Below are 18,503 nucleotides of genomic sequence, written 5' to 3' on the forward strand. Positions count from 1 at the left end.
AAGCATCTCTATACGCTTATCTGAAATTTTCACCAATGATTTACATAAGTATCTCTATCCTTACTTTCTAGTTATTACTTATTTTCTATTTATTTATTATAAATTTTCGAAAACTCCATAACTATTTTATATCCGCCTGACTGAGATTTACAAGGTGACCATAGCTTGCTTCATACCAATAATCTTCGTGGGATTGACCCTTACTCACGTAAGGTTTATTACTTGGACGACCCAGTGCACTTGCTGGTTAGTTGTATCGAAGTTATGAATGAAAAATGATTTATTAAGACGTGCGTACAGAGTTTTTGGCGCCGTTGCCTGAGATCACAATTTCGTGCACCAGTCCGCCAGAAGACAAGCGACAGCTGGACTCTTCCGTCCTCATCCCTGTCTCGAGTTCAACCCCCACTTGCAATCTCTCTTCCCTTCGACCCCAGCGGAACAACAGCAGGTAAGTGGGTCTTCAATTTTTTGGCTAATTGCTAGTTATTCGGTTAATTTGTGAACTTTATATTGGAGTTGAGATTTAGTCAATAATGGTGCTGTGTCTACTGCATGTTCCATTTAAATTTAAAGAAAACATAAATATGTCGATTAATAGGCCTTTTGTTGATATGGTTCCCTGTGTTAATATGGTTTACGATGCTGTGCCTAACTATATTAAGAAAAGGAAATGATGTTGCTATGATAGTTACACTGATATGATTGTTTTTTCAACGGATTTTGACTGTGAAGTAGAATTCGAAACATATTTGTGGTCCCCTGCTATATAATATTGTTGCTGTACACATCCCTTTTGTTCCTTTTCTACCATGTTTTGGTCTTAGTTTTTGTTTTTTAATAATTGACTGATTTTTTTTAATTCATTGTATATGTTGGCGAACCCGATCAATAGTATTGTGACAGCTCCTATGTAGTAGAATAAATTTAAATTTAAATTTAAAAATACCAATTAAAAATAACAATTTAAATTGATGTTGATGATCCTTGTGACAGCTCCCATCTAATATGATACATTTGATTGTGCTATATGTAACTATGTATGTACTATCGTTGATGAATTAGCTTGCCATTGTGAGACTCATAACGTTCATTTATGGGGACGTTACCTCAGATGTGTCTTCTCATTCCTCTTCACATTGACAAAGTAACTTGAACTTTTGTCTTAGATGTGTCTAACAATACTTTTCCATATGTGTGTGTGTGTGTGTGTGTGTGTGTGTGTGTGTGTGTACATGTCTTTAAATCGAACACATCATCACATGTGCATGCAGAGCTAAAGAATTTTGTTCGTATGTTTCTACTACAAATTCTTCAGCTGTGATCTTGGCTTTTTTGTATTACAAATGTCTGCTTGTCAAGTTTTTGAACGCGTAGTGATTAATAACACATAATTGGATCTATTTAATTAGTTAAGATTTAGTTACATGTGACTTGTTCATGCAGTAGTGTTATATTTGTATATTCATGTGTATGTGTTATGTACAAAGTGCACATGCCTTTGTACATTGGTAGAGGTAGCTACCGTAATAGGTAACAATGCAATTGAAAAGAAATTTAAAATTTTTAAATTTAAGTTTTAATCTCTAATTATTAAAATATTGTGTCAATTTTTCAATTCAATCTTAGTCTAAATAAACAAAGAATAGCCTAAATGAGCAATAATAACTATATCCTTTATTTGAGATTAGAACATAAAAAAAAAATTTGAAGAAACACATACTTAATTCTCAAGCTATGTATATGTTAATTTTTTACTTCACACAACCGAGTTTGCTTTTCCTTTTGATATTCTTTAGTTATCTTTTTTCTATTAATTTATTTTTCTAAATGAAATTGAATGAAAGTTAACTTAGGGAAAGGCCGAGGAACACCAAACAAATTTAGAAGCTGGAGTTTTTCTTATACATATTTTAAAGCGGCAAATTTTTTTGGATGATTTTATAAATAGAAAAATGTAATTTTTTCCTCCTCGTCAGAATTAGATACTTCTCATCTTATTGTTTTTTTTTCTTTTTATTCCTTTCCTGTTTTCGTTAAGAGGGTATATATAGATTATTAATAATTAATTAAGTATACACATTATAGTACACTGTTAACTTTTCTTTTCACTTTCTTTATAGTGGTCAGGCTGTTTATAGATTAAATATGTTATTAATATATTCAAAAGTGATGGTTAATTGAATTTTCAATGTGTAAGAATCAAGTATTAATTAAAGTGCAAATCATGTTTGAAATAATGAAATAACATCAATGCGATATATGATCGTTTAATTATCTAGTGCTTATCTATATTTCATCATTTTCTTGAACCGCTTACGTAGTTGAGTTCGGGGAAGAAAACACAAGTTAGAACCTGGACAGAATTTTTACACTGTTGCAAGACATCGACGTCAAGACATGGGAAAGCCGGTATTAAATCATTTATAAACTTGTGTTTCTTTATATTTTAGCATTGGTTTGTTTCTCAAGGTCTTGGTTAATGTTGACAGAAATTACTAGAGACACGGTGTTCACCGTGCTACATCGTAGATTTGTTCCACGATCTGGAAACTAACCAAGCGAAAGCAAAGCTAGATGAGATAGAAGAAATTGGTTTCGGTTTCCTTAAGCTAGTACCAAAGTGGAATGTTAAACAAGGGATAATGGTGATGCTGGCCAAGGCTTACGACACTGAAACAAGCACCTTGAAAGTAGCTGATGGAGTTATCCGTATTGGGGCTGAGCTGTTTGAACGTCTGTTTGGAATTCTGCCCGGTGGTGAGAATACCTTATCTTTTAAAAAAGAATTTTATTGGTTAAAATGGTTTCGATTTCCGTGGTTTTACCTTTATTATTCCTATTTAGTTGGTCGTTTTACCGTGTTTAATACACATGTATGCTACAGTTGATGACTTCCCCCCGTTCGACGCTAGTAATGCCGACCATGTGTCGATACGAAGAAGATTTCACCGGTTAAATACTATACAGCTGAGACAGTTTGTTAACCAGTGCGCTATGGATACTGAAGATGATAGGATGGAGTTTATGAGGCATTTCATCCTGCTCGTGCTGAAGATGTTTTTGTGTCCGACTGTGCAGCACGTCATCTCGTCGTGGCACATCAATACAATACTTGATGTATCTGATCCCGGGAGATTCCGTTGGCCGTTGCGTATTTTCAAATCATTAGAACAAGCAATTAGGAAGTACCAATGTAAAAAAAAAACAAGTCTTGTGAGGGCTGCATGTTTGCCTTGCTGGTAACATTTTTAATTTGGCATGCATCTTAATCTGTCTATCCCTTGTATCCCAATAAATAAGATTTGTATGCAATATCCACAGGTGTTGTACTTCCATAAGCTAAAGCATGGTGATCTCAATAATTGTCAAGAACCTTAGCCGTGACTTTCTGCATGGACTGCCAAAGAGCTTAGCGCCATGGCAGCAACTATTCAACCCGAGGTATGTACTCTTTGAAGCTCTCTTTCTCTTGTAATTAACTGCAAGTACACTTTTGAAGACCCGGCATCTATAGTTATGCGTTGAATTATTAATGACTCTGATGTGTCGGTTATGACTATGTTTTTTCATGTAACCTTATTTGGATGTGTTTGTGCTGGATGTGGCTTTAGTTTTATGTGTCTTTTGACTAGTTGATGGCCCTACACAGGCTTTTGGCGTACCCGAAGGAAACGACGGTGTGGTCCTCGAAGGTGCCACAGAGGAGCACTGATGATTGGACTTTTGTATGGTTTAGAATTTCACAAATGAAGTCTCGTTGCAATATAGTTTCTAAACCAACAATAATCCTTTCATACAAAAATTTGTTTGTCACAAGTAACAAACCCCTAAATTTATAAACCGAAGTATTGAACCTCAGGTCGTTCTCCCTAGGAATTGCAACAAAGTGTCTTGTTATTGGTTATGAGGTATGTTTTGGGGTTTTTGAGATAATAGGCATGAAATGTAAATGGCAATGAAAATAAACTAACAACTAACAAAGCTCTTGGCAAGATATGAGAACTAGAAGTCCTATCCTAGTTATCCTCCTCAATTGTGATCACAAATTGTTCATTGCTACCACTTAGTTAACCTCTAACAATGGAGGAAAGTCAAGTGTATGAATTAACTTGATTCCACAAGTCCTAGCCAACTCCCAAGGGAAAGACTAGCTTTAGTGGTATCCAAATCAATTAGCAAATTCTAATTATCAATCAACAAAGGAATTAGATAACTCAAGCGTCACTAATTACTCTACCTAAACCAAGAGGAACAAAATCTACACTAAAGCTAAAAGAAGCATTTTATCAAACACATAAGAGACATAAAAGGAATCATATGAAATCTACAACAAGAATGAAATCTAACAATAATTATTGCAAGAAATTAACAACAACAATCAAAAGAAACACAATTATTATGAATTACCTCAACTTGAATTGAAAGAAAAGAGAAGGAGCAAGAGTAGATCTACAACAAAGTATAGAAGCAACATAAAGGAAATTACAACAAAAGAATAGAAGAAGATGATTGCAACAACAAGAAATTGATAAGAAGAAGAAGAAGAAAGCACGAATTGAAACCTAGATCTAAGAACTAAGCCTAATCCTAATTCTAATCCTAGAGAGACGTTAGAGCTTCTCTCTCTAAAATTAACCTAAACTAAAACTAATGTATTAAAGTATGTTAAGTCCCCTTCAATCCTTGGCTTAAATAGCATCAGAAATGAGTTGGATTGGGCCCACAAGGCTTCTAAAATCGCTGGCTACCTGTTTGACTAAGTGAATTGTGTGCGCCCATGGACGCGTATGCGTACCGTGCGCGTGCGCGTCCCTATGCGAAATGCAACCATGACAAATCTTATATCATTTCGAAGCTCCGGATGTTAGCTTTTCAACGCAACTAGAACCGCATCATTTGGACCTCTTTAGCTCAAGTTATGATCGTTTAAGTGCGAAGAGGTCGGCTTGACAGCTTTTGCGATTCCTTTATTTCTTCATGAGTTCTCCATTTATACATGCTTTTCCTTCATTCCCTTGATCTAATTTTTGCCTCCTAAATCTGAAATCACTTAACAAACATATCAAGGCATCTAATAGAATCAAGGTGAATTAAATTTAGCTATTTTAAGTCCTCAAAGAATGTTTTCACTCTTAAGCACAATTAAAGGAGAAGTTATAAAACCATGCTAGTTTATTGAATAAATGTGAGAAAAAGATGATAAAACCTCTAAATTCAACACAAGATAAACCCTCCAAATGGGATTTATCAAGCACACAATGGGCGCAGGTCTTAACAAAGAAGACACTAACCACACAATGAGTCCTGATGGGTGCAAAATAGTGAGTAAAAATGGCTAAGTAATGAATCATTTATTTAGATTTGTAAAATTAAAATAAAGTGAACGTTCTACCCCTTTTTTTTTCTCTTACCATTGGCTGCTAAGACCCTCCTTAATATTCGTTAAAGAGAAGTTGTATACATTTAATTTGTGTTAATAGTGTGAATTCTAGGCACTATGTCCTTGTTGGAACTAAATAGCTTGGTGTTGTAAATTTAGGGATCTGATCACAGAGAGGGTGATGGCAATGACGATGACGAAGAGCCCATTACAAAGAGACTACGTCGTAGACATGATTTGAAGAGGATACCGAAATCTTGTTCGATAGTAAGAGAGACCAGCAGAACGAGCAAGACAAAGAGAACAAAGAACCAAAAAGTAAGTAAGATGTGGCGGTATAAGAATGTGTCTGATGCATTTTTCAAACTAAGTACACGAGCACGGGTTTACCATATGTTTTAACGAATGACTATTGTTGCCTTGTCTCGAAAACAGAAATATGTTATGCTGTCTTTAGTTTAACTTGCGTTGATTGAGTGACCCGAAATCACTATGTGTTTTTTTTCGTGTCCAATGTTTTTGATGATGCGCTTTCAGGGATCCGACATGAAGGCAGGAGTTATTAGCGGCTCAGTGATAAGAAATGATAAAGCAATTGCTTTTGACGATGATGACGAGGATAACCAACCCATTGGCAAGAGAATCCACATCAAAACCCAGAAAAGCAAACCACAACAGCAAAAAGGGACAGCAGGGGAGAACATCGCAACAAGGCTCCCGAAAACATCAAAGAAACCAACTGAGAAGTATGATGCTGAACCAAAAACTCCATCAGCTACAATGATTGACTATTCAGGAATTCAGGAATATTCAAGTGAATTTTTTGACATGTAAGTGAATAATATATAACTTTGTTTCCATTGCTAGTGTGTATTGTTTTTTACTTCTTCTTTTAGGAATTCATATAGGTTGACCGCCCCACATGGTTAATCTTGAAACAGGCACCCTGACATCTTATCGCAGCGAGATCCAGAGTGCGAAAGGCTATGGGTAGAAATCGAGCGACGTTACCCATTGAGAGACATTAGCATCGACTAGATACAAACAATTATTCCAAAAGGGTCTTCAGTCCGCACACCGAGTCCACCATGCCCATCATTCTCACTTGAGATGACGCAGATCTTCAAAACACCCACACCATCCCCTCCCCCTCGACCCATTCATCCATTACTAAAGGGACAAAAAATCACTGAGCGGGACGAACAAAGAATCAGAGGATGGGCTGTGAACATATCCCTTGATAGTAAGCAAAAAATCACATCGTATGAGGGTAGACCACACTTAGTGCTGAGAATGGAGGACTTGTACACCCTGAGGCCACGTGCTTGGCTCAATAACAATGTATGTAATGCAAAAACTTGGTAATCAAATTTGTTTAAGCATTCTGTTTTGTTGATAATTAATCTTTACATTCTGGTTAATTAGGTCGTGCACTGGATGTGTTGCGCATTCAATGACTCAGGGTTAAGAAGATTCACGCATGACTTCTACTGCGTGTGTTCAGGGATACTGGTAAGGAGACTTTTATATGAATAATTTATGTATATTAAACCTATTGAACAACTTCGTATTCGTCTTTGCACAGGAAACGGTATTGGTCGAAAGGAATGTATTGCAGTTTCAAAACGGCCCAACTCCGGTGAATGTGGGTTTGGAAAAAAACTTTGGTGCTGATACTAGGTATTTTGATAAGGTAACAGCTTTAAAGAGAAAATGGGTAAGTCTGTTTGTCAAATGAGAAGTTGCTATTTTTATTTGCATCCGAACAACGGATATGTATTTTTCATTATAAATCCACGTGAAATGCCTAATTACAGCTGCATAATGTTGCAGTGGTTTTTCCCTATATGTATCACCCGTCACTGGTGGGTGTATGCGTTCGATGTATCCGCGAAAAAACTGTTTGTACTAGATAGCATACCCAATAGACCACAGGATACATTCCGGAACAGGCTAGATGCATATGCGGTACCACAACATCTCGTCACCCTAAGGCTTTATTTAATCCTTATTATTGCATTCTATTTAAGTGTTTTCTATGTGATTTAGGCAAGGCTCATTGAAGACATAGCACAGGTGGCCATCCCCACTTATAAGCACACTTAGCAAGGGCTACCTTGCACATATGCCCCTATTCCAGTACAACCAAATAGGTGAGTCCCCCTCAAAATCTTCAAAGGTTGTATTTATTAAGTTTCATTTAGATATTTTTTGGTTCTCCTAATACAATTTGCTGTTTCCATTCACATAGTTTTGATTGTGAGGTGTATGCAATAAAGTTTATGGAGTACTGGACTGAAGGCGGGAATGTAAATGACTGGGATTATGTGAGATTCCAAATTCTATATGTAGTTAACTGATTTTTTAAGCACATGTCATTGTCTGTACCTACATGCAGTTACCTAACTTTGATTTTCACATGCAGGACACTATCAAGTTATATAGGTTGGAGATAATACTTGACATCATCCTATGTCACAAAAATTTAGACATTGGAGATGCTCTGAATGCCGTTAGCAGCCATGATCGACCTCCTGTACGCCGCAACCAACCAAGGAACAAACGTAAGGAGGTTAGGACTCCGTTTACAGCACCTGGGACAAAGAGCATGCTTCGACGAGCTGTAAGGGTGCAAAAGAAATAGACGCGCAAAAGAAGATAGATATCAAAAGAAAAAGCCTGTATATTACATTCTAGTTTACTTAGGGAAGAGTTATCCTCACATTGTGAGATATTTTTTGTTGGGTCTAAATATTTTCCTTGGTTTACACAGAGGTATCTTGTTTTGGATTCTTGTTCCTTCACACGTTTGTCTGGGATAAGTTTATGCACAAGCTGACCAACTGATACACTTTGAGATATTTTTGTTTTCAATTAATAAGCATGTCACAGTTTGATTGTCGTCTATTTTGGATGTCTCTATTTATTTTAGCAGTGTATTGTTATTCAGGTGTTGTTCGTAGGCGCTGGAAAATAGATGTGTCTTCTGACAGGTGTGGATAGATGTGTCTTCTGAATGGATGTGTCTTGTTGACCATAGATGTGTCTTCCGTATTTTTATCGAATGTATCTATGGCACATGGATGTGCCATATGCCAGATGTGTCTTATAATAATGTGTCTTTTTCGTGCTTGCATTTAATCGCACATGTGTCTTATATGTTTCTGGCTTAATTCATCTTGTCATCTTCGGAGTTGTCTCAGCATGGATATGTCTTGCACTGTAAGTGGCTAATATAGTTATGTGATGTTAACAGGTTTTCTTTCTCACGGATGTGTCTCTTGTTTGGATGTGGCTGGTTAACGACAGATGTGTCTTCCATATTTTGTCCGAATGTGTCTATTTATATATGGATGTGTCTAATACCATATGTGTGTTTTAAGATTGACTTTTTTTAGTTTGGTCTTGGCGTGTAATGGCAGATGTGTCTTCCCATTTACAGCATAATTACAGCGTCAGTTCTCAGCAGTTGTCTTAGTACGGATGTGTCTTATACATGCCGATATTCTTTAAAGTAACGAAAGCTTGAAGGTTTCAAATAAGTCTTAATTGATTCGTTATGAGGCATAACTCACACAGTTTTGGGGTAGTAACCATAATATTAAGATACACATCCTAATGATAAAAAACTCATTAAGTAATTATATCCTCAACTTAAAAATGTCATTTAAATTAATAACCTAAAAACTTTGTAAAAAGATAAGTGGAAAAAAATTATTACTAAAGACAGCAAGTGTCCATACAAATCCATAATCAAAAGTAATCTAACTATGTAAAAATGAGTGTAACAAAGACAAGAACCCGCCATTTCCATGTGATTCATTCGTGCTCAGAGCAGGAACCGCCACTATGTTTGGATTGATTGCTCCATTATTTTCCTGAAAGGTGAAAACATGCATGAACAAAAAGTGAATAACACTTTCAACTTTAACCATTAAGGCATGCAAACATGTGGTTAGACACTATGTACTGGTAGACACATACCTGAGGTGGATTATTCTTCTTTCTTCGCATATATCTCTTAATGGATGTGTCCAGTTCAGATCCAAGCTTCTTCAGTCTCGGTCGACCCTTTGTTGCGACCTTAGAGGGACTTTGAATGTCAGATGCAACACAAGCTGTGTCAGACTGTGTCACCATGTTGTTATCTGTATTGGGAACACTTCTGGACCCCAAGTTCACACGATAATCAACCAACTTGGCCCTTAACTCATCAAGACCCGAATTTAACATGGCCGCCTCTTCTTCGCATGTTATGAATTCCTGTGCCACATTAAAGAAGTGCGTACACAGTCTTCTAAATAAGTTGTGGCTTTCATCCGATCGCTTCTCGTCATGGCTACTCTTAATGAAAGTGTGTTTCCGCTGTACATTCTTGCTCCATCGAGGGAGAACATAGCAAGATGGTACTCTATCTACTCCATAATAAAAGTAAACATCAAGACAGTGACAACAAAGAATACCTCTCGATGCAAACATGTTGCACTCGCACCGAATCTTGTGTGTCAATGGGTCAAACTCGACAATATTGTTCCAGGACCTAGGTTCCCTATATAATATGTATTGCTCTTTCACGATCAAATAAAATAAATTACCCTCGTGAGTCGCACCACGGACTAAACAATCCCCTTTTTTCCTGAATTCCTGTTGTTCTTCCCTAAACTTAGAGGTTGTGTACTCACGCTGAAATTGTCTTTCAATTGTAGTACTCGATGAACAAGGAACAACTCCTTTAGCGTCTGCAGCATCATCTTCCAGTTCCTTTTGCTCCTTGTTCCCAAGTACGTTGTCATACTCATGCACGAACTGAATCAGTCCACTCTTGAAATGCAAGTAACCACCGTAAAAAGCGTGCATGCTCTCACTCCGTTGAGTACTTCTCATACCTACCCAAAATTTACCTTGAAAATAGATTGGAACCCACATTCGACGTTCGTCATAAAGGTCTACATAACCAACAGAAAAAAAGTTATAATCACCATATAGAGATTCCATAACACACCCACTATAAAAAAAGGAATATAAGAGCACAAAAACAGAACAAACCAGATAGCCATCTATTTCGCTCTAAGTTAAACTCAACAATGAATGCAGACCAATCCTTCTTGAAAGATTTCACAGACCTGGCATTCCAAACAGTGCCATGCATTCTATCATCTATTTCTTTATACCGAGCATATCCTCCGAGCTTATGTGGTATCTTTTTCATTATGTACCATATGCACCATCGGTGGTGAGTATCTGGAAGGACATTCTTGATAGCACCAAACATGGATTTACACTGGCCCGTGATGATGGCCTGTGGGGAAGATCCCATGCACCTCAACCATTGCTTAAAGACCCACTCAAAGCAACAAATTTCCTCATTTCCCATCAAAGTACATCTGAGCAGAGTGGACTTACCATGATGGTTAACGCCAACAAAAGATGCAAATGGAAGTCCGTGCCTGTAATAAATCCAACCAAAATTACCAAAAGCAAGCTAAATGTGAAAATCATTAAACATTTGAATACAGGCAAAACACACATACATACTTGTTTCTACGGTACGTTGTATCAAATGATACTACATCACCATAATATTCATAGGAAGCCCTGCATCTTGTATCTACCCAAAGCGCACTTTTAAACTGGTTAACTTCATCTACATCAACTGCATAAAAAAAATTCGGGTTGATATCTTTCATTCGCATGAAATAGCTAATCATTTCCTTGACATCTGCGTTTTCGTCAGCACAGCGCAAATTGCTCGTAATGAAGTTCCTCTCATCCTTTTCTGAGTAACCCAAATTCGACGAGCCACCAACCTCATTCGTCAGTGCGAGATAAGTCTTGTTGGGCCGTATGCCAGCCTCATCATTGTTCTGAATCACACACTTGGCATGCATGGTCAGTTCTTTGTACTCAGTGTAGTGCACAGCTTGCTTGGCAGAACACGGGTGGGTGTGCTTCAGTTCTAGTTTGGAGACCATCCAATTATCCTTCTGCCTATCAAGCATGACGTACATCCTTGCTTTGCATCCGGCTGTTGTTATTCTCTTTACCCGAGTTGCTGCCTTCACTCGAGACTCCCGATAACCTTCACGACTACAGTGTAACGATTGGTTAACGGGTATCTTTGAATCCTTCCTGGTCTTATCAAAGTTGGTATTCCTAATCCTGGTCACGAAGCCAACTTTCTTTGCATAATTAGCGTAAAACTCTTGTGCCCGCTGCAAGGAAACAAATCTCAATCCTATGTACGGGATTTCATCTAATGGAATTCCAGTGTGATCAGGTAACTGCAAAGCCATTCAGAAAAAAATATCATTCAACACAAAAAGTACTCAACTAATTAAAATAAAAAATTCCTAGCTTCTTGAATATTTCACACCTCATGAGTATCCCCTCATGAGCACAGGAATTCAGCAAAATAAAGAATATTTCACACCTCATGATTCACTGCCATTGCATTGTCCACTACTTCAATAACACTTCCAGATTCTTTCCCCTGAAATTGATAACCAAGAACGTATAAACAAAAGACATATCCATCCACCGTTCGACACTCACAATAACTCTTCCACACAATTCTTACTTATCAATAGATATCACCGACTAATCAACAATCGAAACTAAACAGGTGTAGAAAAAACATCAATCAAAGTTGCAAACATCAATTAAACATGGTGACCAAACAAAATAATAAACCATATGAAAATGTAGCACCTTTATAGCATAGTTGAAAGAAAGATTATCGACACAATTACTAATTAAGCAAATGAAATCACAATTCTTCCAACAAAGCTTATCTGTGTTAAGAACTCAACATCAAACTAAAAATAAAGTTATATATAAACATAACTAAATATATTTATACCATACAAATTATCTTGTCCACATGTTGTGTGTCATCTTCACTAAGCGATGGAACATTAACGTTGCAAGAATTATACTGATCACTATCATCATATGCTGTGCCGTATGATGCGCCTTCACAAATTGCTTGTTCCATCGATATTATGTGGTCCACGTGCATTCAATGAAGACACATGTACCTTACCGAAGATGGTTGAGGAGAAGAGGGTTGCGTGACACCTTCAAAGACTCACGTCGTAGTGGATGTGGCCTGATGAACTGAAGATTGATGGTATAGAATTTACAATAAATTCGCGTTGCAAGTATAGTTTCTAAACCAAGTAATCATCCTTTCATACAAAAGTTTGGTTGTCACAAGTAACAAAACCCAATAAAAGTAAATAACCGAAGTATTTAAACCTCAGGTCGTCTTCTCAAGGAATTGCAGGGAGGTATGATTTATTATTGGTTATGTAAAAAGATATATTTTTGGGTTTTTAAAATAATGAACAAGTAATTTAAATGACAAGAAAAATAAATTAATAATTATAAAAAAAATCTCTTGGCAAGGTATAAGAAATTTTAGGTCCTATTCTAGTTATCCTTATCAGGTGTGAAGAGAATTGGATTCTGCTCCCACTTTTAATTAACCCTTGCTAAACAAAAGAAAGTCAGTGGACAAATTAATTTGATCATCAGGTCCTAGTCAACTCCTATGGAAAGACTAGAGTTATTGGAGTACAAATTAACCAGCAAGGAATTCCAATTTCAATCAAGAGCTGAGTTTGACAACTCAAGTATTATTAATCACTTAACCAAAGCCAAAAGGGAAAGTAAATCTAAATTAAATTGGAAGCATTCATGAATAAAATAAAACAATCATTAATCTGAATTACCTCAATTAATACTAAATAGAATATTCAAATCTAACATGAAAAAGTTTGTAAGCCAATTAGGCAGCATAAGTCAAATACAAATAAAAGTATTAGAGTAAATAAAAGTAGAAGAGAAATATATATTAAAGTTGGGAACATTGAACCTGATAAGAAGAAGCAATCCTAAAATAAGAGAAATCCTAATCCTAAATCTAAGAGAGAGGAGAGAACCTCTCTCTCTAAAACTACATCTAATCCTAAAAAAATAAATTATGAATGTTGTTCTACGTCTCTCCGTATATCTTTTTGATTCCTCTATTCTCTGGCTTATATTCTGTGTTTCTGGCTTGGATTTGGGCCGAAAAAGGGTCCGGAAATTGTTGGGGCATTTTTTGCAGATTCTTGTACGTGACATCTGTCACGCGTCCGCATGGGTCACGCGTTCGCGTCATCTGGGAGTTTTCCTTGTCACGCGTACGCGTTGGTCACGCGTACGCGTCATTTGCGTTCTGCTCAAGGCGCGCGTCCGCATCGTCCACGCGTTCGCGTCGCTGCATTTTCGCGCTAGGCACGCGTTCGCGTTGTCCATGCGTTCACGTCGCTGTCTTTTCTTCAAAACTCTATTTTTGTGCTTTTCTTCCATTTTTGTATGTTTTCTTTTTGTCCTTTGAGTCATTCCTGCCCTATGAGATCTGAAATACTTAACACACAAATCACGGCATCGAATGGTAATAAAGGATAATTAAAATTAATATTTTTAAAGCATAGGAAACATGTTTTTCACATATATCATAATATAAGGAATGGAAAGTAAAACCATGCGATTTACATGAATATGTGGGTGAAGAATTGATAGAAACACTCAATTGAGCACAAATTATATCATAAAATATGGGTTTATCAACCTCCCCACACTTAAACAATAGCATGTCCTCATGCTAAATCCAAGAAAAAGGGTAAAGTTAGAATGGTGGAATCTTATGCAATGCAATCTATTCTAAATGCAAACTACCTATATGAATCATGAAAATTTAATTATCATCCACCTATATATATAGAGTTTACATGTGGTTAATTTGATTCATATTTTCAAGGAATTATATATGTATAGCCAAACCTAAATCATGTTAAAGCACTGTCACAATTGAGTTGGGTTAAAATATTTCATAAGCCTACAAGACAATTAAACAATTAAGCAGAGATATATGGTGATGAGCTATTGAACCCTCACTAGATTTTGTGTTTACTCTCTAGTCACTCAGTGTTTGGGGTTTACTCTATTCTTTTCTATTCATGCTTTCTAAAACTTTGTTCTTCATCTAACAAATCAACAAATATTGAATATAGACATACAAAAATCATGAGGTCTTTCTCAAGGTTGTAATGGGGCCAAGGTAAAGGTAAGGGTATATATATAAGGCTAAGTGAGCTATAAGTTGAATCCTTAATTAGTTTAAGGTCTCACCTAACATATACATATTCTATAATTTATAACTTCCTTGGGATTCCCAATTTTTCTTTTTCTTAATACATACTCATGTACCAATTCCAATTTTGATTCTTATCTCATGTGCATTGATTTCTTTACTAAACTTATCATTGGGGTAATTTTGTCCCCTTATTTACTTATTTAACTAAAGGGATTTTTTTTTGAAATATAAACAGAACATATATCAATGCACATGGTATTTTAAATTTATTTTTCATGAGCATGCTCCCAAAATCCTTATTACTTTATTGAGTTAATCCTTTCCTATCAACCCATGTTCCCAAGTTTTCTCACACTTAGTGTGTACACAATCTCTATCTTAAGCTAACCAAGGATTCAACTTGGGATTTTTAATTTGTTTTTCTGCTTAAGTCTAGTAATGTGGTTATAAAATAAGAGGGGATTAAAAGCTCAAGGGGGCTAACAAGGGTGATGTAAAAGGTAAGTTTATTTGGGATAAGTGAGAAAAAATTTAAATGATGGCCTCAATCATCTCTTGGTATGTATCTATATTCTATATTGGACATATAGATTGAAACAAAGTAAAGATCACCAGAATAAAAAAGAAGGCGAACACACAAGAATGAAATAATTATGGTTAAATAATGCAACCATACAAATAGGCTCAAAAGCTCACAGGTTGTGTGTTCTTTGGCTCAAAAATTATATATCAGTTATGTATGCCATGCAAGTAGAAATCAAGGGTTCCCATTATTCTCAATGTGAATCTTAGGGTGGCTCTTAAAATCTTAGTGTTCTTCCTTGAAAAATGTTGTGTAAATTAACCAATCATTTATTGCTATATATATACAATGTGTAGATTATTGTGATTCTGTTGTACTAAAGTCTTTAGTTTACTCTTTTTATTTTCAATTAATCCAAGTTATCGTATGCTGAAAGGGTAAACTAAACTAATTAATCTATATGTTCTATATCACAACTTAATATCTAAAATTGCAACTAGACTAAACTAAATATCTAAGATAAATATATAAACCAAAGTGCAAAATGCAGAAATACTGTAAAAATAAAGCAAAAGAGAAATGTGCAAGTACTGGAAGACAAGATAAGATAAAAATAAAAATAAAGATAAAAATACAGAAAAATAAGCAAAATAAGATAAAAAGAAAAAAAAAGAGTCTGAAGAGTGGTTCACCAAAATAAAGTACGCCAGAGATGGCGACCTCTCCACACTTAATTAATAGCATCGTCCACGATGCTCACTCAGGCTGGGTGTGAGAAGTGTCATCTCTGGAAGGATGGGCTGCTGGTGACTCTGTGGTAGGCTGAGGGTCTGCAATCTGGATAAGTGTCAGAGGAGCTGCCTGCTGAAGCGGAGGGTCTGTCTGTAGAAGAATCTCTGGATCTGCAGCCTGGATCTGGTGGGGCTCCTCATGGTGTGGTGCAGCCTGCTCAGGTCCTCTCTGCGCTGCCTGGGCATGTGCCTCCTCCTTATGATCATTCGCCTCCGCATCAGATGGCTCAGAAGCGGTGTCAGGCTCGGAGGGGATGTCGCTGCTGGATCAGATCATCAACTTTAGGTGTTCATAGCGTCGCTTGTGGCGACGCTCCATATGATCCAGGCGTGCGAAGAGGCGGTGCACCAGATGATAAATGGGCTCAGGAGCAGGTGGAAGTGCAGTGGATGGGGCTGATGCAGCAGTGGATGTAGAAGGGGCATCTGAAGATGTAGCTGCCTCTCCCGAGGCAGTGAGAAAAGGAGGTCTGTATCCTAATGCCAGAAACTTCCTGCTGTGAGGAATGATCTTCTTGCAGTTTGCAGCAGTTGGCTTCTCATCAGCAAGCTCCCAAGGCACGTCAGCTCGGCGGCCTAGCTGGGTGATCAGATAAGGGAAAGGGAGAGTGCCTCTGACATAGATCCTGGCCATATAATACCTGATGAAACATGGAAGATATAGGTCCTTACCCTCCATCACACACCAGATGAGGGTGATCATAGCAGCGGGCACCTCTGTCTCATGAGTGCTCGGCATCATGTAATTACTCAGGATCTGCTACCAAAGCCGAGCCTCATCATTCAAATATATCAGCTTGATTCCCTTAGGCATCACTGTATTCTTTCCCATGACCCATGGGGCAATAGGATCAAGGGCTATTCTCTGCTTGACTGCATCCCAGTCAAATCTCATATATCTCATATCCTCTTTAACCTTTTGGTAACCGTCAGGCTGATCTGACTTAGGCTGAAGCCGGAGGATGTCCTCAATAGCTTTCTCAGTGACTAAAATCTGTTTCCCTCTGAGATGCACTACATCCAGGGAGGTCTTGAAATAGTTATAGTAAAATTCTCTGACCCAGGAGGCATTGACCTCTATCAAGTTCCTTTCCATGAAGAACCAGCCTCGTTGTTTTATCTGTTCGGAAGTGTACTGGTGAGTTCTTCTGGAATTTTAAGAGTTCTCTCCAGGTAGAGGTTCCTGACAGTGGCAAACACTGGATACTTTAGCTCACAGTATCTATTTGCAAATTTTACTTGATCTGTGGCAGTGAGGAGCTGGTCGGCCTTTTCCTGCGGGGTAAAGTTCTTTTCCCGCCAAGAATCATCATGAAGGATATCCAGGATAGAGATAGAAGATTCTCCACTTTTCTATTTGCCTGTAGTTGCCTTGCCTTTTCCTTTGTTTCTAGGATCAGACATCCTGAAAAGCAGAAATTCTAGGATATAATTGAAGAACTAAAGCAGGAAAACAAGTAGGCAAGTAGGGTTTGTCAATGTAAGCATAAAGGCAAAAGAGTAATAGAAGCATGAAATGAGGTAAATATATGTACATTTTGGATTGAAGTTGAGTTAAAAGTCTAAGATTAAAAATCGCAATCCAAAATATATTAGAAGTAGAATTCAAGTTAATTAGGAAAAACGGTAATCATGCCATGAGTTAAAAAGTTAAAGTAGTTAGGTAAAAACCAAAAAGAGAAGTTAGAAAGCTAAACTGGTTAGGAGTTAAAAAGGAAGTTAAAGTGAGGGTCATGAGAATGGTTTTCCTAGTTACCAAGAAATTCACAAAGTTGAGGAACAATCAACTCATATTCAAGCAAGGAGTGCAATTTATTGATGATAATTCTGATAAATAAAGTAAGTTTAATATGAGAATGAAATCATCAATAAGCAATTTAGTACTCAGGGAACAAAAAGGAATAAGAATGCTAGCCCGTGCATTCATGAATTGGTTTGGTTGTAGTCAAGTAATGCAAAATATTGAATTTTCAAACCAATACATGAATGGGGGTAGATTAAACCATAAATTTGCAGAAAATTGGGCAGCATTCCGGCTAAAATTGGATGTTCCCGGGTAGTAAACAGTAGAAAAAATTCAGTTCATATGAAATTAAATAGTGCTGAAAAGATTAACAAATAGCAAGAACATTAAAGAACAGTTTAATAGCAACATCAAATATGAAGAACAACATATGAACAGCACAACATCACATCAAATTCAGAATCGCGAAACAGATAAAAATAGTTAGCAAGAACGGTGCAATTATCAGGCCTAAATCCACTAACCACATCCTAGCTACCTAACCACCTAAAATTCACTACAATCATGCATCTCTAACTATCCTATTTTGAACAAAAACTGTAAAATATGCAACTAATTGACTAATTGGAAAACAAAATCGGTGTTCGGTGGAACCTGGTGTGTAGAAACAGAAATTAGGTTCAGAGAGATGGTGGCGGTATGGTGGTGACGCAGCGGCGGTGGGTGATGGCGCGGCGGCGGTCCGGGGTGGAGGCAGGGGCGGTTTGGTGGTTGAGGGTGGTTAAGGTTGAAGGGGGGAAGAGAGAAGGGGTGAGGGTTGGGTTGTTGTGGCTAGTGGTGGCAGAAAAGGAGGAAGGGGAAGAAGGGAAGGGGAAGAGGGGAAAGGAGGAGGGAGGTGTTGGTGGTTTGGGGTGGTGGCA

The 18,503-nt window shown here is 37.2% G+C and overlaps 3 protein-coding genes across 3 annotated transcripts; 2 read left to right on the forward strand and 1 right to left on the reverse strand.

Moving 5' to 3' along the window:
• On the forward strand, window positions 376–3,437 carry LOC110270725. The gene is made up of 5 exons (XM_021120202.1): window positions 376–451; window positions 2,325–2,412; window positions 2,493–2,760; window positions 2,888–3,242; window positions 3,325–3,437. The coding sequence occupies exons 2-5, from the start codon at window positions 2,401–2,403 to the stop codon at window positions 3,344–3,346; spliced, it is 657 nt and encodes a 218-aa protein (XP_020975861.1). The 5' UTR covers window positions 376–451; window positions 2,325–2,400; the 3' UTR covers window positions 3,347–3,437.
• On the forward strand, window positions 3,421–6,522 carry LOC110271544. The gene is made up of 5 exons (XM_021122517.1): window positions 3,421–3,444; window positions 3,636–3,728; window positions 5,543–5,701; window positions 5,921–6,213; window positions 6,325–6,522. Exons 1-5 carry the CDS (start codon window positions 3,421–3,423, stop codon window positions 6,419–6,421), a joined length of 666 nt encoding a protein of 221 aa, XP_020978176.1. The 3' UTR covers window positions 6,422–6,522.
• Window positions 9,148–12,377, reverse strand: LOC107636778 (protein FAR1-RELATED SEQUENCE 6-like). The gene is made up of 6 exons (XM_016340267.1): window positions 12,243–12,377; window positions 11,814–11,873; window positions 10,919–11,664; window positions 10,507–10,830; window positions 9,368–10,388; window positions 9,148–9,261 (listed from the first exon to the last, which is right to left on the reverse strand). The coding sequence occupies exons 1-6, from the start codon at window positions 12,375–12,377 to the stop codon at window positions 9,148–9,150; spliced, it is 2,400 nt and encodes a 799-aa protein (XP_016195753.1).

The sequence above is a fragment of the Arachis ipaensis genome, chromosome B04 (assembly GCF_000816755.2).
Source record: "Arachis ipaensis cultivar K30076 chromosome B04, Araip1.1, whole genome shotgun sequence".
Classification (NCBI taxonomy): Eukaryota; Viridiplantae; Streptophyta; class Magnoliopsida; order Fabales; family Fabaceae; genus Arachis; species Arachis ipaensis.